Raw genomic sequence first — 22,549 nt, forward strand, 5'->3', positions numbered from 1 at the left:
TCTAAATTGTATTTGCCTAGTTTATCTATAAGAATATCATGCAAGACCTTATCAAATGCCTTACTAAAGACTAGGTATACCACATCCACCACTTCTCCCTTATCCACAAGACTCGTTATCTTATCAAAGAAAGCTATCAGATTGGTTTTGACACAATTTGTTCTTTACAAATCCATGCTGGCTATTCCCTATCACCTTACCACCTTCCAAGTGTTTGCAGATGATTTCCTTAATTACTTACTCCATTATCTTCCCTGGCACAGAAGTTAAACTAACTGGTCTGTAGTTTCCTGGGTTGTTTTTATTTCCCTTTTTATAAATGGGCACTATATTTGCACTTTTCCCTGTCTTCTGGAATCTCTCCCGTCTCCCATGATTTTCCAAAGATAATAGCTAGAGGCTCAGATACCTCCTCTATTAGCTCCTTGAGTATTCTAGGATGCATTTCATCAGGCCCTGGTGACTTGCAGACATCTAACTTTGTTAAGTGATTTTTAACTTGTTCTTTTTTTTATTGTATGTTCTAAACGTACCCCCTTCCCATAAGCATTCACTATATTAGGCATTCCTTCAGACTTCTCAGTGAAGACTGAAACAAAGAAGTCATTAAGCATCTCTGCCATTTCCAAGTTTCCTGTTACAGTTTCTCCCTCCTCACTGAGCAGTGGGCCTAACCTGTCCTTGATCATCCTTTTGCTTCTAATGTATTGATAAAACGTCTTCTTGTTTCCCTTTATTCCCATAGCTAGTTTGAGCTCATGTTGTGCCTTTGCCTTTCTAATCTTGCCCCTGCATTCCCGTGTTGTTTGCCCATATTCATCCTTTGTAATCTGACCTAGTTTCCATTTTTTATATGACTCCTTTTTATTTTTTAGATCATGCAAGATCTCGTGGTTAAGCCAAGGTGGTCTTTTGCCCCATTTTCTATCTTTCCTACCAGCGGAATAGCTTGCTTTTGGGCCCTTAATAGTGTCCCTTTGAAAAACTGCCAACTCTCCTCAGTTGTTTTTCCCCTCAGTCTTGATTCCCATGGGACCTTACCTATCAGCTCTCTGAGCTTACCAAAATCCGCCTTCCTGAAATCCATTGTCTCTATTTTGCTGTACTCCCTTCTACCCTTCCTTAGAATTGCAAACTTTATGATTTCATGATCACTTTCACCCAAGCTGCCTTCTACTTTCAAATTCTCTATGAGTTCCTCCCAATTTGTTAAAATCAAGTCTAGAACAGCTTCCCCCCAGTAGCTTTTGCAACCTTCTGAAATAAAAAGTTGTCTGCAATGCAGTCCAAGAACTTATTGGATAGTCTGTGCCCCATGGTGTTATTTTCCCAACATATATCTGGATAGCTGAAGTCCCCCATTACCACCAAATCTCGGGCTTTGGATGATTTTGTTAGTTGTTGAAAAAAAAAGCCTCATCCACCTCTTTCACCTGGTTAGGTGGCCTGTAGTAGACTCCTAGCATGACATCACCCTTCTTTTTTTACCCCTTTTAGCCTAACCCAGAGACTCTCAACAGTTCCGTCTCCTATGCCCATCTCCACCTCAGTCCAAGTGTGTATATTTTTAATATATAAGGCAACACCTTCTCCCTTTTTCCCCTGTCTATCCTTCCTCAGCAAGCTGTACCCATTCACACCAACATTCCAATCATGTGTATTATCCCACCAAGTTTCAGTGATGCTAACAATGTCATAGTTGTATTTATTTATTAGCACTTCCAGTTCTTCCTGCTTATTACCCATACTTCTCGCATTTGTATATAGGCATCTAAGATGCAGGATTAACAGTTCTGAGTGATGCCTGAATCAAGAGGTTTTCGATCTCATCATTTGGACATTCATCCTCCCTTCAACTGACTTGTTCACCAATCATGCAAACAAAAAGAGACCAAAATGCTTCACAAGGCAGGCGTACTTCAGAGCCTGGGACACGCATCTTATTGCACAGTTGGCTGCAGGACCTACTTTATGCGTTTTTCTGAGAAAGGAAAGACATCTAGTTGAAGGCTGTATGTAGGGTGTGAAGGTGTCATGAATTCCTTAATTCACAAAAGTGTATTGTTGTGCTCCCCAGAGAAGTTTAGAGTTAGAACAAGTAAGAATTCATTGAATTATTTATTCTTTGTGATGAGATCAGTTGGAATTTTTATACTATTCTTGGACACTAGTGAAACATCCTAATAGACTGTTTGGGTCAGGGGAAATTAGTTTGTTTTCAGAATCAACTGTTTTCTTAAAACTGCTGAAAAACAGCCTTTTAATGAAGTAGTTAATTTAAAATCACCTAAATTATTTCTGATGAGATCTGAGTTACCGCACACATTCCTCTGAAGCATCTGGTTCTGGCTGCTGTCAGAGACAGGATACTGCATTAGATGGACCATTGGTCTGATCCAGCATCGCAATTACTCTGCTCTTACGTCATTTCAGAGACAGCCAGCAGCAGCTAGAACTCTGGTCAATTTAAAAGCGGGGGCTACAGAGAGGAACAAGGCTGATACAATGCCAGCTCTTTGTTTCGTGACATCAGCTATGTCTGTAACATATTAACATATTTAAAATTAAATCAAGTTTAATTAAAACTTTACAATGGAAAAATAAACAATATTTATAGTAGGAAAGCATCTTAAGGATTTCTCCTACTTGCTTTTTTGTCCTTTTACTGTCGCGTAACCGTAAAGGACAGACATGTGGCTAGTTACTCCTAGCCTGTTCAGGTATATTGAAATAAATGCATGATTTAAAAGCCCTGCTGGCCAGTTTGATTCCTGGTTTTACTCAATTTAGTCTGTAAAGGGTTGTTTTCAAATGTGCTCATTTTAATGCACTAACTGCAAATGTAAATGTAAATGTTGTCCAATTCCCCCATTCGTCTCAATTAAACATTGACTTCTGTCTTCATTGTGTCCCTGCAATAGCAGCCAGGCTGTATACCTCTGCTTGGTACCCACAAGGCTCAGCATTAATAGCCATAAACATACCAGTTAGAAAAAAGAAGCTCATAGATTGACAGTGCATGGTTTGATTTCGCTGGTTTTTATTCCTCCATTGTTGACCTTCCTGCCTAATACTGACACATTCAATATATTTTTCATTCTGGTAGCTGAAAAATTCTCTGTGTCTTTTTCTCTCTCTTGTTTTGTCGGTTCTATAAATACACAGCCAAGAACTAATTCCTCTAGTGAAACCTGTTGTTACACCACTGATTCTCTAATGCTGTCAGTTCTGAACCAGATCCACAAAATAGAAAATAACACAAACTCTCCAGATACCTGACATATCCATCAAATATCTTTTTTTTAATATATAAAATATTGCATTTTATACTCTTCTAGGTGATAACTAGTGCAGTAGGTGGACATAGAGGTGTGGGGGCTGTAAACATGAGAATTAGAAAGAAAAGCTGTTTTTTGGCTTGCTTTTTGGATCTGTTTGCCTTTAAAAAAAAATTAAGATCAACCAGCAAAACTACTTTTGATTTAACTCTTACATATTTTGCAAGCTGAATAAAGGACAAATCAAAGCTAAATCAGGGGTATTTACAACAACCACAAATTTAATCCGAAGTGGGTACTTAAATGCTCGTATAGTTCTAAATGATGTTCCTGCCAGATGGTGAATTAATGTAATTTTAGCAGGAAGTGAAGTTGCACAAATATGCAGTATTTAGAACACTGGCTGATTTAATGTTTCTGTACCCACCAAGGCACAGATGTTGCTTATCATTTTAGTGTCAGTTATCTCTATCTTTCCAATTATTGCAATCTGAGGAATGAAGTTTGTAAGGCATGGAAGAGGGTGGGGAAGACTTCAGGGCAGTAAATCTTAATTCATGTCTAGATGACATCCAGTTTTTATGTCACCATCTCATCCAACACACTTAATGCTGAAGGCGATGGCCTGCTTGTTAAGTGTGACCATATTACATCAGTCCTTCATGGCCTGTATCATCTGCTAGTTGGCTTCCAGGCAGAGTTTAAGGATCTGATTTTGGCCTATAAAGCCCTAAATGCCTTAGGACCTCTGTTCTCTCTCCCCATGGCATACTTCTGAAACTGAGATCAGTGGAGGTGTTGAGCTGGGGATGACCTTGGTTTGAAGGAAAGGGAGCTTCTGATTGGTAGTTCTCTGTGATGGGCCCCAGCTTCAGAATTCAGTCCCTGCCTTGTTCCAGAATAGCTTGAATTGGTTGAGTTTAGGGGCACATTGCAAAGCCCATCTATTCCCCAGGCTTTTGAGAAGTAGAGAGAACAATGAAGGTTGTAGAGTGGCAGTGCTGAGTACTTTCTTTATCTTCTCTTGAATGAACATTTCTGGTGATGTGAGTAGGCAAAATTGCTGAATTTGTAGTATCTAAGAATGGAAGTCCATATTCTCTGCTTCTCTCGCTTTCACTGGTTGCAACATAGAGGGGGACTGTTAAAAAATTGACTATTTCTCTCTTATTCTATTCCTTGCTCCAGATGAAGGTTAGAACAGCCTGAGAGTTGCTCTGAACTACACTTTCTGACTTGGTGATCTTGGAACAATATGTCAGCTGGGGATTCACTCCCTGTCATTTACAATCCAACCCACTCCTCCTGCCTCTCATCCTCCACATATCTTTCCTATCAGATACTGTCGAGTGAGTGGTGTATGAGCTGGCTCCATTGGCTTTATCTCTGCTAGGCCACGTCAAAGAGATCCCCAGACGGAGTCTCGGGGTATGTCTACACTATGAAATTAGGTTGATTTTATAGAAGTCGATCTTTAGAAAGCGATTTTATACAGTCGATTGTGCATGTCCCCACTAAGCGCAGTAGTTCGGCGGAGTGCGTCCTCAATGCTGTGGCTAGCATCAACTCACGGAGTGGTGCATTGTAGGTAGCTATCCCACAGTCCCCACTGCCCATTGGAATTCTGTGTTAGGCTCCCAATGCCTGATGGGGCAAAAACATTGTTGTGGGCAGTTTTGGGTACATGTCGTCAGTCTCTCCTCCCTCCCTTCTTGAAAGCAACGGCAAACAATCATTTCCTCCTTTTTTTTCCTGGGTTACGCACGCAGACACCATAGCATGGCAAGCATGGAGCCTGCTCAGCTCAGCACTGCTGTTGTGAGCATAGTAAACACCTCGCGCATTATCCTGCAGTATGTGCAGAACCTGGCTAGGAGCTGCCAGCACGAGGATGATTGTGAGGAGGACATGGACACAGATGTTCTTGAAAGCATGGAATGTGGCAATTGGGACATCATAGCAGCAGTGGGGCAGGTTGATACAGTGGAATGCCAATTCTGGGCCCGACAAACAAGTACAGACTAGTGGGACCGCATAGCGTTGCAGGTATGGGATAATTCTGAGTGGCTGCAAAACTTTTGCATGCATAAGGCCACTTTCATGGAACTTTGTGAGTTGCTTTCCCCCGCCCTGAAGCACAGGAATACCAAGATGAGACCTGCCCTGACAGTTGAGAAGCAAGTGGTGATAGCCCTGTGGAAGCTTGCAACGCCAGACAGCTACCAGTCAGTTGGGAATCAATTTGGGATGGGCAAATCTACCATGAGGGCTGCTATGATCCAAGTAGCCAAGGCAATCAGTGATCTTCTGCTAACAGGAGTAGTGACTCTGGGAAATATGCAGGTCATAGTGGATGGCTTTGCTGCAGTGGGGTTCCCTAACTGTGGTGAGACGATAGACTGGTGCCAACCAGTACAAAACTGCAAGGGGTACTTCTCAATGGTGCTGCAAGCACTGGTGGATCACAAGGGATGTTTCACCGACATCAGCGTGGGATGTTCGGGAAAGGTGTATGATGCTTGCATCTTTAGGAACTCCAGGCTGTTCAGAAAGCTGCAAGAAGGGACTTTCCTCCTGGACCAGAAAATTACTGTTGGGGATGTTGAAATGCCAATAGTTATCCTTGGGGACCCAGCCTACCCCTTGCTCCCAGGGCTCATGAAGTTGTACACATGCAGTCTGGACAGTAATAAGGAGCAGTTCAACTATAGGCTAAGCAAGTACTGAATGGTGGTAGAATGTGCCTTTGGATGTTTAAAAGCCTGCTGGCACTGTTTGCTGACTAGATTAGACCTTTGCACAACCAATATTCCCATTGTTATTGCTGCTTGCTGTGTGCTCTATAATATCTGTGACAGTAAGGAGGAGACATTTGTGGTGGGGTAGGAGGTTGAGGCAAGTCACCTGGCGGCCAATTTTGAACAGCCAGACATCAAGGCGATTGAAAGAGCACAGCTTGGTGTGCTGCATATCAGAGAGGCTTTGAAACACAGTTTCGTGACTGGCAAGGCTACGGTGTGACAATTGTGTGTGTTTCTCCTTGACGCAAAACCACCCCCTTTGTTGAATTTACTTCCTTGTAAGTCAATCCCCCTCCTCCCTTTGACCACAACTGGTTGAGGAAATAAAGTCCCTATTGTTTTGAATCCATGCATTCTTTATTTATTTAAAAAAATGAGATCACTGACAAGGTAGCCTGGGTGGAGTGGGGGAGGAGGAAAGGACAAGGCCACATTGCTTATTGTAGCCCACTACAAATCAAAACACTTTGAGTGGCAGCCTTCTGTTGCTTGGGTCATCCTGTGGAGCGGAGTGGCTAGGTGCCCGGAGGTGCCCTCCCCCATATACTTGGGGGTCTGGGAGAGGAGGATATGGAACTTGGCAAGGAGGACAGGCGGTTATACAATGGATGCAGCGGGGGTCTGTGCTCTAGTTGCCTTTGCTGCAGCTCCACCAGATGCCTGACATGTCAGTTTTCTCCCCCATTAGCCTCAGCATCTCCTTCTTCATGTTCTGATCATGCTCACTGATTGTTTTCCTGGCCTCTGCCTCCGAATGCCTCCATGCATTCAGCTGTGCCCTATCAGTGCAGAAGGACTTCATTAACTTGGAAAACATCATCACGAATACGTTTTTTTCACCTTCTGATCTGCGATAACCTCAGGGACAGAGTTGATATGGAGGGCATAGAAACATTTGCTCCTGCAAGGGAGATAAAAAGGGAGAGTAAAATTTAAGAAGATACATTTCTGAGAACAAAAGGGAGACTCTTTCACAGAAAATCAAGCAATTCACAGCAGACAGCATGTGCTTTAGGTACAAGGTCGCATTTTACCTTTTATATTGAGCACCTGCCAGTATGGTGACACATCAAATACAGCTGGGCAACAGAATTCAGTTTCCATGGAGCCATGGTAAGCCAAAGGGTATGTGGGGTTGGCTTCTTTTATCTTCATAACACATGGGAACGTTTCAAACTGCAGCACCCTGCTTTCCCAAGCAAACAATGGAATTTGCCATTGGGTTTGCCATTTAGAAGGAGGGGCTGCGTTTTTTTGGGTGGATGTACAGTATACCCCTGCCACCACCATGTGGCTATTCTCCAGGATGATTCCTTTTAGCCAAGTGCAAACAGCCAAGCATGCCCAGGGTCTAAAGCTTTGGGAATCAGCATACAGGGGATAAATGTTCTCTTACAAAGCTTCCCCTATTTCAACCAGGTGACCGTGAATGATATCACTCTCCTGAGGCTGACACAGAAAGATAAAGACCGAATGTTGCATGAAAGCGATCCAAACCCAGGACCATTCACTGCCATGCTTTATGCTGCAATGATTCCAGACTACTTGCTACTGGCTTGGCATGGTAAAGTGTCCTGCCGTGGAGAACGAACTAAGGCAGCCCTCCCCAGAAACCTTCTGCAAAGGCTTTCAGAGTACCTCAGAGCTTCATGGAGCTGTCCCTGGAGGATTTCCGCTTCATCCCCAGACACGTTAACAGACTTTTCCAGTAGCTGTACTGGCTGTGAATGCATCCTAATTCTTCAGGGCAAATCAAACATTAAACACAATTGCTTTAAACCCCTGTAGTTTAGTTACAAATGTGCACTCACCAGAGGTGCCTTCTCTGCCTTCAGGGTCCGGGAACCCACCTTGGGAGGGTATTGGCTGCCAGGGAGATCATTCTCCTCATCCTCCTCCTCTTCCTCATCCACAAAATCCTCTTCTGTGTTGCGTGAGACTCCCCCCTCGCAGGTGTCCACGGACAGTGGTGGGGTACTGGTAGGGTCCAACCCTAGAATGGCATGCAGCTGATCATAGAAGCAGCATATATGGGGGTCTGACCCACAACTACCATTTGCCTCCTTTGTCTTGTAGTAGGCTTGCCTGAGCTCCTTAACTTTAAAGCGACACTGCTGTGTGTCCCTGGTGTAGCCTCTCTCCACCATGCTCGGTGTGATTTTTGCATATATATTAGTATTTCTTCTTTTTGATCAGAGTTCTGCCTGCACAGATTCTTCTCTGCATACAACAATCAGATCCAGTGTCTCCTGTTCACTCCATGCTGGAGCTTGTTTGCGATTCTGGGACTCCACGGGCACCTTTACTGCTGAGCTCACCATGCTGACCAAACAGGAAATGAAATTCAAAAGTTCCCGGGGCTTTTTCTGTGTACCTGGCTAGTGCATCGGAGTTGAAAGTGCTGTCCAGAGTGGTCACATTGGAGCATGCTGGGATAGCTCCCGGAGGCCAATACCATCGACTTGCACAACACTGCGTCTGCATTACTCCAAATTCGACCCGAGAAGGTCAATTTTAGTGCTATTCCCCTTGTCAGGGAGGAGTACAGCAGTCAATTTTAAGAACCCTTTAGGTCGATGGAATGGGGTTGGTTGTGTAGCTTCATTGCTTATAAAATCGACGTAATGCAGCTAAATTCAACCTAACCTCACAGCGTAGACCAGCCCTAGAGGATGTCCCTGCTCCCTTTGCATCACTTGAGCAAATGGAGCACAGCTGTCTAGATAATCTGGCCCTGTATATTTAAATATCTGTTAAGGGCACCTAAAACTTCTAGTAGGTGTCTCTTGGTTTTTGAACAAATCAAAATAAATATTTACTTTATTTCAATACTAATATTATTAATGATTTAACAGTGATTTGATTAGCAGATGCTAATTCACACAAACAGAGAATTTTGCCCAAGACCTTTTGTGGATTAAAATTAATATACATTATATGCATTTCTTTTATTTGTACAGGGCTTAAAAGGTGATCCTGGTGATCCTGGTCTGGCTGGTCCTAAGGGAGAAAAGGTATTTGTGTGTGTGTAAATTCATTAATATTTAGCCATTAATCTATATATATAAAAATACACACAGAGGGAAACGTATTACACACAGAAAACTGTTAAACGCATTATGGTTGCAAAGATGAGCACTTAAAAATTAAGAAATAATAGAATTAAGTTTGCCTGTGCAAATTAAGTTGGGCCCCCTTGTGTGTATTATGATACAGTATTTAGTTACATGATCACATACTGTTTTTTCCTCAGGATCCTGCCTCAGTGTGCAGGATAGAAGGTGCCCACCGAATGAGCAGTTACTCAATCCTTGATTTTATCTACTTTGTTCAATGTGTAGCCTCAGGGCTAATTTATTTATTTACACTATTCAGTGCCAGTTCTGTATACAGAAATATTAATTTCTGTATGTATATTGTTACCAAGAATGAGTTCTTATCCCCCATACTTTTCATCTTCATAAACATAGCCATGATTTGTGACTATCTTCCATTGCTAGCCTCCAGTCAATAGCATACATCCTCTTGTCTTCTCTTGATCTCTCAAATGTTAAATATGAGATATCAATGTATTTTATAATTCTAAATATAAAATACAAATTATCTTAATAAAGGAATCAACAAGATCTGTACATTAAGGATCGTGAGATATTTTTATGTAGTATTTAATATATTCCTCAATCTTCCCCAAGCCCCTCTCGGCATTTTTTTTGTCATCCCTTGCTGTCCTTTTTCTAGGTTAGGGCGTGATCCTCATGGTATGCTCAGGCCCTGGGGATGTAACTCTGCAAACGCTAAACATACAAGTGACTTTACATATATGAGCAGTCTCATTCAGTTCAGTGGGCTAAGTGGTATGCATTAAATTAATCTTGTGCAAAGTATCTGCAGGATTGGTTTCTGAAATTGTACCTCTTTGGGTCAGAGGCTTGTCTTTTTGTATAACTGTAAAATATCATGCACATATATGGCACTACAGAAATAGCATTTTACATAGACGAGGTGGGTGAGGTAATATCCTTTAGTGGACCAACGTCTGTTGGAGAAAGAGACAAGCTTTCAAGCTATACAGATCTCATCTTCAGGTCTAATAAAGCTATTTTATATTTTACATAAGCTTTTGTGAAGTGAGAGCATGTTGCTGATCAACATGGTATCAAACTTATTTATGTTTCTTTCTGATATCCTCTAACTATGCTTAAAAGTAAAAAATGTGTAACTGAATGAACTGCTGACTCCCCTCTCCCGCTGATTCTCCTAGGGAGATGAAGGGCCTCCAGGACAAGCTGCTTTACAGGTATGTACTCTAGAAAACAAAGGAACAAACAATAAAAAGCAGTGGGGGGAAGGGAAACATTCAAGAAGTGGGGTTTTTTTTATTTGCAATCCAAACCTCTTTCCTGTTTAAAAAAAAAAAGCCACATCCTTCTTTCCAGATGTCTGTGCATTTTCTAAATGTCATATTTATCAGTAGGTAATTCATTGTAAGATGGGGCTCTCACTTCTTAGTTGACACTGAATAGGTAAATAGAAATGTATAAATATAAAAACGAAAACAGCAATATTTAAAACATCCTGAAGGTATTTCCCACACAACTTCAATGAGAATGTCCTTTTTTAACCTGCTGGCTTGTAACATGCATGTTACCAGTGAAAGAACTAAACTGCTGATTTTCAGTAAAAGCTTAGAATGCAAATGAAATTTGTTATCTAAAGATAATGTGATTATTCTATCAGCTAGCTCGTTTATTAAGCATTTATTATTTAGTTGAGGCTATGATACTGTTGCTGTATACTGTTGTGATGTAATATCGTGTTTCTGTTTTCAAAATATTGAAACTTTACATACAAGGCTTGATTTTCAGAAAGTTAAAGACTGGCCTTTGTGCACACAACTATAACAATTGCTTGTGAAATTTGCTTGTGCAAATGGAGGATTTGGATGTATAATGGTGATCATTGCACCAGAGTTGGTATGCAACTACATGTACATAAAATTCATGAAGCTCTTGGGCCTCATCTTTCTGAAAATCACACTCAAAGTCTGAGTTAAGTGGCATAGTTGAAATCAGGAAAGACATTCAGTTTGGAACTCACTCTACATAAAACGAGAGAAAATTGCTGGCAGGATGTTTTATGTTAGGAGTTCCCTGTTTAGAACTTGCTCTTTTACTTGGTCTGCCAAAGCCTGTATTTGTGAATCTTTCAGACGGGCTGCAAAACCTTTATTTCCCCTTTTCCCCGGAAAACTGTCGAGGAGGGAGTGGGTTGAGTTAGAGATATTTATGGGCAGTCTTTCATAACTGCTATGGCAAGAGGAGAGGAGAGACTCTGCAATAGCTAGTACCTAGCCCACGCAACAATTTAAATATTAGAACCAGCACCTTGAAATTGATCCAGAATTGAACAGGCCAATGCACAGCCTGGAGCATAGGAACATAAGAATTGCCTGGATAAAGTGGATCAGAACAGTAGTCCATTTACTCCAGCATTCTTTCTTCAGCAATGGCCAGTATCAGCTACTTCAGAGCTAGGTAAATTTCATAGAATAATCTGCCCGTACTGAAAATCTATTTCTAAACAGCTGCTAGTTAGTTTGGCTTTTGACCTGAAGCTCAAATTTTTTTAGCCCTTCAAAAAGTCTGTTTTTTTAATTCTTTACTAGTATAACTGAATACTCTGATAGGTAGCTTTTTGGCCTATCGTGTTTAGGAACATAGTAGTACCCATACCGGATTAGACCAGAGGTCCATCTTGTTTGGTATCCTTTCTGCAGCAGTGGCTAATACCATATGTTTCAGAGGCAACTGTGAGAAACCCTGTAGTGGAAAATCATTGAATATTGTCTCTTTACAAGAGAATTTTCTTCCTAAACTCTGTCAGCGAGTGGTTGCCTGATGCCCTTAATCATCACTTTCTAATTCTATCCAACATCACTGTGAATGTCCTTATTAGCTATATAAACATCTAGTCATTTTTGAAGATGAGACATTACTTGATATTTGTGTTTCATGAATGTATAATTATTGAGTGGATTTCTACTTAGCCTATGCCTTCAATCCTTGGTACAGCACATTCCATTAGTCTAGCCCGGGCATGACAAAAGTGTGAAGTTACATAGCCAAGTCCTGTTTCAAGAGTAGGGGGTGAAGTCTTCTTGTCAGTTGAAAATGAAGGAAGGCATTTTGGATAACTGGTGCTATACTGTAGGTGCAATGAGTACAACAGAACCCTGAGATTGTGCATTTTCTTAACCACTGGGTGGCCACGACCTTGATAGAGGGTGAGTTTTTTACAGTTCATCAGAATGCTTTTCTCTTCCTAGTTACATCATCTCTATCTTACCTGAATTTAATTTGAGTGAGTTATTTTTTATCCAGGTTCTAATTTCTTTCTGACTCCATGAAAGCTGGAAGACAACATTGTCTGTGCTAGAGGAGAAAGACACGTAGAGCTGTGTATTATTGGTGATTGTTCATAAATAAAATATATTAATAAAAATCCATACTCTGTACTGTTGGTCCAAATGTCTAAAATTTTATTCTGTCATATTGCCTGCTTAGCCTTTCCCCTCACTCTGTCGCATCTAGGAGGGCACCAAAAGGCAGGGAGCAAATTCCAAAGTTAATAGTGCTTCCTGGAAAATCCACACATATCTACACCAGTGACACCATCACAGGACTTAATCAGATCAGCCACACCATCACCGGTTCATTCATCTGCACGTCCACCAATGTAATATACGCCATCATATGCCAGCAATGTCCCTCTGCTATGTACATCGGCCAAACTGGACAGTCTCTACGGAAAAGGATAAATGGACACAAATCTGATATTAGGAATGGCAATATACAAAAACCTGTAGGAGAGCACTTCAACCTCCCTGGCCACACTATAGCAGACCTTAAGGTGGCCATCCTGCAGCAAAAAAACTTCAGATCAGACTTCAAAGAGAAACTGCTGAGCTTCAGTTCATCTGCAAATTTGACACCATCAGGTCAGGATTAAACAGACTGTGAATGGCTTGCCAACTACAAAACCAGTTTCTCCTCCCTTGGTTTTCACATCTCAACTGCTAGAACAGGGCCTCATCCTCCCTGATTGAACTACCTCATTATCTCTAGCTTGCCTGCATATATATACGTGCCCCTGGAAGTTTCCACTACATGCATCTGAAAGCTCATGCTCCAAAATATCTGTTAGTCTATAAGGTGCCACAGGATTCTTTGCTGCTTGTGAAGCATATAGCACTTGTGATCACTGCAAACCTACTACTACGAATAGTAATATAATTCTGCACCACCTAAAGTTTGAAAGTTTGAGTGATTTTATGCAGAACACGTTCTAGTAATTTTTGATGTCAGAGCAATGTTAGCATTGCAAGACAAAAAGATTGCAAAATTCTTTCAAGTGTACAAGATAAAACATATTTTTGGCTACTGCTGTCTGATGGCTGAATGTTGTTAGCGCATTAGAGGCACTAGTGTCTATAGTGGCTTGCTGTCTTACCGAATGTGCTGAAATAGACATTGAACAAGAAGGAAGAAAAAATAAAATCCTGCAATAAATTGCCTGAGCACCGTTAATATAGATGTGCAATCACCTGATATACCATCTGAGTCCCGTCAAAGAGAAAAGAGCCTCTTGAGCAACTCAATTCATCCCTTTTTGTTTCTGTAACCATGTTACTAAAACCACATAGTGAATGATATCAAAAACAGTGTGGAAATTGATTTTTCATTAATTCCCAGAATGAGATTGTAAACCAAAAAGCTCACAGCAGTCTCTGTACTTCTGTCAGGGTCAAGGAAGTCTCAGGACTCCTGGTATTGCCACAGTGCCTGTGCTACTACATTCCTTGTAACCTGCTTCCAAAAAGAAGATTTGAGGCAGGGTGATAATTAGCAAAATCAGTGTCAAGAGGTGATTTCTTGAGCAAGTATGTAACACTTGCTTCTTTAAGAGAAGCTGGCATCTTGAGCCCCAGAAAGGAAATGTTGGCAGTCCTCTCCACTAATAAGTCAAATGTCTTTCTGTTAGATTTTATCAGCCAGAAAGAAAATGGATCTAATTTGCATTGCGATAGCTTGAAGCTCTCTGAGCACCTACAGAACCGCATTGACTGCTGCTGGCCAAAACTTTCCAGAAAAGGCTTTTGTTCTATGGAACTGAAAGTTCAGTCTGAATCCAATAACATTACTTCCAAAGTAAAATGAAAACTCCTTATGCCAAGGTATTGATGTTGTCTGAGTGAAGACAACCAGGAATAATCATGTTTGTTCTTGTTATCTCTCTACACTCACACACACACTTTCCACTGCTCAGGATAATGTAGATGATATGATGAAAACACAGGTAAAGGTGTAAGCTCCATACTTTCCATCTTAATTCTCAGTCCAAACATGAGATCCAGAGTGTGACCAGCTGTTTGCATTGAGTCAACCAGCCATCTGAGATAGTGCCATGGTTTTCATGAACTCCTGAGCAAACCCAGAAGAGCCATCATCCATACTGACATTAATTGTTCTGGGTGATTTCATTCTCAGCATCTCCACAGCAGAGAAGACCTCATTCAGCTCAGCAAGGCCTTCTGAGATGCAGCAGGGATCTATATACTAAAATCTACTATATCTCTGCTGCACCTTGGAATTTTCATACTAGATAGATACAGTCTATCAGATCCAATTTTGGAGTAGGAAACCTCCAGGTATCTTGCAGTCATGGAGATATAACCAACCCCACCTCCCTTGTCCTGATGACAAACCGAACATCTACCTGGAGATATCGAGGCTAATTATTGTCCTGCAGATCTTGAATATTAAAGCAAAATCAGGTCCCGTATTTGTGATAAAAACATGAGTGGTTGTAACCTCATTAGTAAATCTTGCATTAAATAGCATAAGATGAAGGAAAGGGTCAATATTTTCCAACACGTTACCCCCTACTAATTCCCTGTAGGCAAAGCAGAAGAGGCATGCTAATGGAAGTCCTTCCACAACTGCAAGATTTTGGAAGTGAACAGCACCTTGTTGGATGCTGTCATGCAAATGATGGATCACGTAGCTTTAACATGGATATTTCACCTGTGTCCATCCCCATAAGGTAATCTCCCATATTTTCAACCTGCAGTGTCTCAGTAAACTGATCCAAAGTCTGATTGGGGTCTAAAATATCAGTGATTTGCTTGTTTGTTTGCTACTGTCTATTCAATAGTCTTGTCTGTGAAGGAAAGAATGGAGACTGGGCTGAAGTTGGTGATTTCATTATCATCAGTGATGATTTGTTGGGTGCAAGCTGGGCATTACATGTTGCTGGTAGAATTTTGCATTTTTTTCTGAATTGAATCACTGAAATCTTTGAAATTTGCTTTTCTTCATTAACATTGTTACACTTTACATTATAGTAGATGCCTGTTACACCAGGTACAACCTGGCCTGTTACTCTTCTATATAGTCACCAATCAGTTGAAAGTGTACTCATTCACTGGGTCCCATGTGCTTCTAAGCCAATTGGATCATGACAGATTCTAGTCACTAGTCTTTAGGGCTCAGACTAGTCCTGAGAGGCACCCTCCCCTAGACTGAGCTCACCCTTTCTGTGAGTGAGGTTTGTCAACATTTCAGGCTGGGCAGATTCCCCTTTGCCCGTTCTCTCCTGCATTCCCTTCTTACCTGTGGTGATGGGCTGCTCCTTGCTCTTAAATAGAGTCTGTCTCTTTGTCATCTGCTCCACTGGGATTCTCCAACCCCTTTTCCATTTTTCATGCACCACTTGCCAGCCGCCATTGTCCATGGGGGTGGGCCAGTAGCTAAAAGTCTTTCAGTTGATAGCCCCAGATTGCAATCTTGATGATTCTTGGTAACAGTCTTTTAATTTGGAGTGCAATATGGTAAGCTGCTCTCAAACAAGTTTAGACATCCGTTCAACACATCATACAAAATGGAGTTAATAACTTGATATAAATATCACCCAAGCTGACTAAGCACCGCTGAACTTTTTTAATATTGTTCTGGCATTTTTAAGGCAGGATATGTGGGAAAGAGTGTCAGAAATTGGGGCCTATGCATCCATACTGAAATACAATGTTTGAAGGAAGAAGCCTGGAAGGCGAGAACAAAGAAGTGAGGACCTTTGCACTTTGTCCAGCATAAAAAATATTTTATATATAGGCTTCAGTTAGGAGGAAAAAAGTGGTACTTCTATACTAATACCCTGTTCACACACCCAGACTCTGATCACTGTCACAGAGAGGATGAATGTTTTTTTCTGAAAATGATTTACAGTGAAATAGTTGACAAATTTGATATTCTAACTTGAAGAGCCTTAGAGTTCAGAGTTAATGGTCTCACAGATGAATGGGAGTAGTTTACACTTCATACAGATTCCTAGATTTTAAGGCCTGAAGGGACCATTAGATCAGAAGTAGAGAAAATGATTTTTAGCTTAAGTCACAGGAAGGAGAGTTAAGGAGATCTATATTCCGTGTGCTCCATGGCCCAGGTATGGTCCTTTTGTGCCTCTCTCACGCTAAAAAGAGACCATCAATCTAATCAAGCAATTAGAGGTATCTTGAACCTAAATTTTAGATGTGCTGATCACCCCTAGCTCCCATTTACTTCAGCTGGAATTGTGAGTGCTCAACTTCTCTGAAAATTAGGTTGGACATTCAAAATCAGAATCCACTTTTGAACTTCTTGGGCTTAACCTTATTGTATCTTAAATCATTCACATTTATAAAACAAACGTCTAATGCTTTGAGATTTGTTCTTTGATGGAAGGTACTATGTAAAGTGTTCCAGTCCAAATGATTCAGGCATAATAAAACAGCTTTAATTCTGCAGAAACTGATGAAGCACTCAGAGAAGTGATAATACCATCTGAAGAATTTCCATGTACAGTAGTAAACTGAAAGATGAGGCAAGGGTGAGGCTGGATCACCATAGCAACTTGAAGACAGATTACAGCACTGCTTGAATAGATAGTCCATTGTACCATTGCAAAGAGTCATGGGTTTTGGGTGGCAAATTCTAAAAAAAGACAAATGAGGTCAAGGACAGTGTTTAGAGGAAAATCCAATCTAGTCTCTAAATCTTATGCTTCATTTTGCATGATTTTTATGTAGCCATGACTTTATAATACATAACCTCAGATGAAAGATGGCTCATTCTACCATAAATAAATAGTAGGTCAGAAAACGCCCGAAGTTCAAATAATACTGAATTGGGCCTGATAGCAATACTATTCAGATTGCTGTAGCAAAGACTGAGGTGTCAGTGTTTCAGTTACAAATCTTGTTAAATTCAAGGTGTTAGAACTCATCACAAAATAGTATTTTGGGCCGAAGCTTGGCATTACTTGGAGCCATTTCTGATTTTTCCTACTAAGAAAATGTTTTGTTTGGTTATTTTGGTGAAATGGAAATATAAAATAAATTGTTCTTGCGTGATTTGGGGGCATAACTAAAATAAACTTCAATTTTAATCTGAAATTTTGTGAGGCAAACAGAGATTCTGGACCAGATTTGGCACTAGCCTTTTTTGTGCTATTCATGTGATCCAAGATCCAAAGGGGCTGGATTCTGGCTTTAACTTTCAACATAGAACTCCTTGCAGGTGTAAAGCTGGCAGATCATTTCCTATGTCAGCCTCTCTCCACCCCAGTGTAGAGGAAGTGCTCAGGGAGTGGGAGTGACACTGGTGTGCAGAGCTCTGTTTTACTATGCACATCCTCCGCCGTGTGAGATTTCCTGGAGACCAGGCACCAGTGGTATAACTTAAAGCAGGCCCTAGGCTCCCATATTCTGTGCTGCCCCAGCCCTAGCATGAGCTAGAGCAAACCCAGTATTGCTCTAATTCATGCCAGGGATATGCCATGATAGAAACAGGGAGCTGTAAGTAGCTCCCTGACTCTCCACCCTCCCTCCCCACCCCCCAACACTAAGCAGAATTAGGATGCAGGGGACAGTGGAGCCCTCTGTATTTTCAGGGAAAATCCACATTTTTTTCAACAAGTGTTTAACTATGCATACATGACAGAGATAACCATAAGAGCCAATATAGCATGTCTTGTAAATAATGCATGATCAGAATTTAGTTTGTGTGCTCAATAAGTCTTAACAGATAGATGAAACACATACCAAAATATTTTGACAATGGAAATACTTCTTCTAAAGCTCCTCAAAATATTTAGTCAGTTATATTGGATATTGACATGAGTCAAAATATGCATTGCTCTGAGAGATCATAATGGTTTGGAGAATCTGTGCAGTTAATAATACAAGTCTGGAAAACTTTCATAAAATTTCTTCACTGCCCTCCAAAAACCACCACCACCACCACCACCAAAACTTTAGGCATACAGAAGAAGCAAAGAATTCAAGAGGGAATGCGTGTGTCATACTGTTAAATAAAGGTCTGATTGTAGCCCACTGAAGTCTAGGGGTTTGGGTCAGGCCCTAAAGCAGTGTGTTTGTTTGAGTGTTGCAAAGATAATATGTGAGTATAAAGTTCCACAACATGTTATATATTTTGCTGTTTTTAATGTAATTTCACCATGCTTAAAATTTTTAGTAAAAAAGAAACTGAATTAGAAATATAATACAACCGAAGCTTAGAAGGAGACACAAAGATAAATTTGAAAATATCTATGCATGTAACTTCTGTTGAAGTGAGTAGTCAAAAGGAGTTTTGTTCAGGGAGGGTTTCTAAGAGCTTTTGCAGAATTTAAGTATATTCATTTGAATCATACACAATATTACACAATAAGCTCTAATGGCTCTGATCACTACATTTTAAAGCATTTTTTTAAAAGAGCTTCAATTCAAGATGTTAAGTTTTCCTGAAGTCAGTCATTCATACATCTGCTCGTGGAATATCCTTTACACTGAGTCCTTGATTATGGTAATGATTTGATGCAGGGAATCCAAAGTTAGGGCTCACAGTTGTACTTCATTTCTGCCACTGTGTGTAGTTTGTATAGTGCTTTACCTTTCTAAAGTACTATATATGTATTAAAGGTTCATCATTATTCCTTGTTAAACACTTTTTAAAATTTATAATAGTATAAGTTAGAAATGAACTTTGAATCTTCTTACTGTAGTTATATTTTTACACCCTTAACATTACATAATTTACTGAAGCTGGCTTATACATGAATATATTTTGTTTCCAAGTCCTAAAAATTAATAAATCTCTAGAGAACCTCCAGGGAATAAAAAGCAGAGGTCATGTGTTATACTGCACAGTTTTGTCAAAATACAGAATTTAGGCTTGGGAAGGGAGAGACTGGTCTCTGAAATGTCAGTTGGCTAAGCTCCTCTCTTCCTCTCTGACATCCACAGCTTAAGCCTGGGCATGTCATGTCAGAAGAGTGACAGGTGAAGGAAGGTAATGCAGTGATCTCTCTTGTAAAGTATATGAAAACTATTCCTCTTGACACTTGATCTGCTGCTTTTAGTTCCCCAGGAAAATGAGTGTCCGTCTGTACGTTCTTGTGGACCTATCCCTTTTGGGAGTTATAAAATACTCATCCAGATGGCACCAAGTGTTTACACAGAAGCCAAAGGTTAAGTCAGTCACAAGCAAACGTACCTAAGACTTGCTTGCTAAACAGATATTTGGAATGCTGACTCTTTGGGCTTTGAAGGCTTAGTTAAATCAAGCTCAAGGGAAATTCATACACAGATACTGTGCAGAGCAGTCAGCATGAGGAAATTGCAAATTCAGGCCTGGGCAAGTTCTGTGGTCACTTTCAGATTCAGTAAACATGCCACACCAACAACAGACTATTCAGCTTTGATGTAGCAGGTTATGTAATAGTCACATAGGAATAAAAACTGTAAATTATTTTATTACACAAAGTTTCAATATACCCATTGTATTTAAAACCTTAATTATTGAATAGTTAATTAACTGAAGATGTAATATACTATATCCTTGAGTGTTTAATGTTAGCCGTTTCAAGTAATGCTCTTCATAGCCAGTGGGATGATTCTGCAGACATTTTCTATGCAACTGGTCCTTCCATACATCCAAAAATAGGGCTACTAGTATGAAAAAGGATGTGCAGATTCAGGCCCTACAAGGGAAATCCTCTTCATAAATGTTTCATCCAGTATTATTCCGCCTCTTAAAATTAAAAGCTGCAGGTGAGAACAAACTAATTAATAAATGAATATATAACTTGGAAGTGATTTTATATTTTCATTATTTAAAAATATGTCTCCAGTAACAGGAACCTGGATTTTAACCATTTCTGCCATTTAAATGGAGGTTTATTAGTGTTCATGAAAATATTAACCTATCCATTTCTTTTGGGCTAGATATAGTCATGGAATTATCTTTAACTCTCAGAGCAGAATTTGGAAATGCTCCTGGTTTTTAAATGTTGTTTAAATGTTAGAGAAGATTCTGTCAAAGTAAACTTGTCCAGAGAAGCAGATGTTATATCTGTAATTTCAAGTTATTTTTATTTTTATCTCCTCTGCGCAGTAATACAAGAGAGCTGGTGCTTAGGGCCTGAGGGAAGATTTATGTTTTGGTCTCAGAGAAGATTTATGTTTTGTAAAAACCTGCAGTCCACTCAATTGACATGTAAATGATTTGTGTGTCTTTCATCAGAAGAATGATGTCAGAATACTTGCCTGTTCCTTTCTATTACTAGTGCACTTCAATGTAAAGAGACATTTGAAGTGACTCTCTTTCAGGAGTTTAAATTATGCATTTTTTCACTTAGAAAATAAACCCTTGTCTAGTAAAAGTGCTGGGTTCATAAACTATGGACTTTTATGAAATAGTTCTGTCCATTTCTTATTGAAATGGTGGTCTCTGTTGAAAGTAGATTAAAATAGATTTAAAGTTCCACTATCTGAAAAAGATGTAGAAATTACCACACTCGTAGGAAAATGAGATTATATTTTTGTTTGCTTCCATGATATATTTTAAAAATATAGGCCATATTTTGATATAATCTGATATATACAGTTCGGGCTAAATTCTGCTTTGAGATTTACTGAAGTCAGTGGAGTGGTGACAGAGTGACTAGTGATAGAACTGGAGTCTGCAAAACACCTATTGATTTCAGTAGGAGCAGTATGGGACCTGATCCTGCAGCTGCTCTGCATCTGGAACTTCAATATACTTCAGTGAGTTTTGAATGCAGGGTCAGGTCCCATTTAGATTAATTTAATCCCACATGGATATTTTAAAGAAATTTTGATCGAATTTCCTCATTAAATTTGTGGTGCTATAGTGAAGAAGGTAAATGTGACCTGTAGTAGAACCCTGATTTTATGAGCATTGATCTTATCTTTCTGCCATCCAATGTAACTTAAATCTGTCAGCCACCTTTCAAGTGACTGTAATAGTTTTGAAAAAGACAGTTTTGGTGGGAAAGAAGAGATGCAGTTATCACAAAGAAAAATCAGGCACACCATGTACATTTGTAACATACACTATAATTTGAATGATTAATACATTCTGTACCTTCTGTAATTTGGAGATGTTCTCAAGATGTTGAGATTGTGAGTGTTTCAATTTTTGCTCAGTCCCCAATTAGTTCATAAAATAGGGGTTCCACTATAAAACAATTTATTGTTCACAGTGGGTCATTCATGGCATTTAGCCACAGCCCCGCATTAGAGGCAAGGCAAAGCAGCAGCACCCTGGCTCTAAGATGCTGTGCATGTTGAGGGCTTGTAGGTTGTGCCGCAGTTCGCAACACCCCTTTAAAGGAGGAGTATGGCATGCTTCATCTAGGGCCTCAAGCCAGCAGATTTAGCTGAGAAGTAGTGGAGTCAAATCAAGACTGCTTACTGCCTGTCCCTTCCTTCCCCAAGTTAGCCAAATTATACAGTGGCAAACCCCTGTGGTTGTCTGAGCGCAGTGACTGTGATGCTTAGCATTCCATGCAAGTCCAGGGAAGGCTCTTTGCTCCCTCCAGTATGCAGCAGCCTTTTGTTGCTTCAAAATTACGGTTGACATTAATAGTCACCTTTTAATCATGCTAGTAAATTACTGGTACTACTTGTGCTAATTAATGCCGTTCTACCATCGATCCTTGCAAGAGGCAGGGCCATATATACTGCCTTCTATCCAAGTCAAGACTTCCATTCAGACCAATGAAAACTGCACATGCAGTTCAACATCAGCACATGGTAGTAAACATCACTGATCCACCTGTAAAGGAAAATACAGAGAAAGGGCCAAGTTTTGCTCTGTTACTCCCTATCATGTAAATGAGAGCAGATCTGGTCCTATGGTATTTGAATAATCCCATTTACTGAGTCAACATACATTTTTGTTTAGAAATTTAGTATTGCCAAACTGAACAACTAAGTAATGCCTATGACAGCTGAGTCCTAGAAAGGTTTATTATTATTTAGTTAAATATTATAAAAAAACTCACACATTCCAAACATGGGGAAGTGATCTGTTCACACATCGCCATGAGAGATGGTTCCGCATGCCTGAT

The 22,549-nt window shown here is 40.2% G+C and overlaps 1 protein-coding gene across 1 annotated transcript in view; it reads left to right on the forward strand.

Moving 5' to 3' along the window:
• The window catches only part of COL19A1 (collagen type XIX alpha 1 chain), a 237,489-nt gene that overhangs the window by 136,403 nt on the left and 78,537 nt on the right, over nucleotides 1–22,549 (forward strand). Inside the window, exons 9-10 of the mRNA XM_030558321.1 lie at nucleotides 9,040–9,093; nucleotides 10,341–10,376. Coding sequence (XP_030414181.1) covers nucleotides 9,040–9,093; nucleotides 10,341–10,376 — 90 coding nt within the window. The remainder of the gene's footprint in view (nucleotides 1–9,039; nucleotides 9,094–10,340; nucleotides 10,377–22,549) is intronic.

The sequence above is a fragment of the Gopherus evgoodei genome, chromosome 3 (assembly GCF_007399415.2).
Source record: "Gopherus evgoodei ecotype Sinaloan lineage chromosome 3, rGopEvg1_v1.p, whole genome shotgun sequence".
Lineage (NCBI taxonomy): Eukaryota > Metazoa > Chordata > Testudines > Testudinidae > Gopherus > Gopherus evgoodei.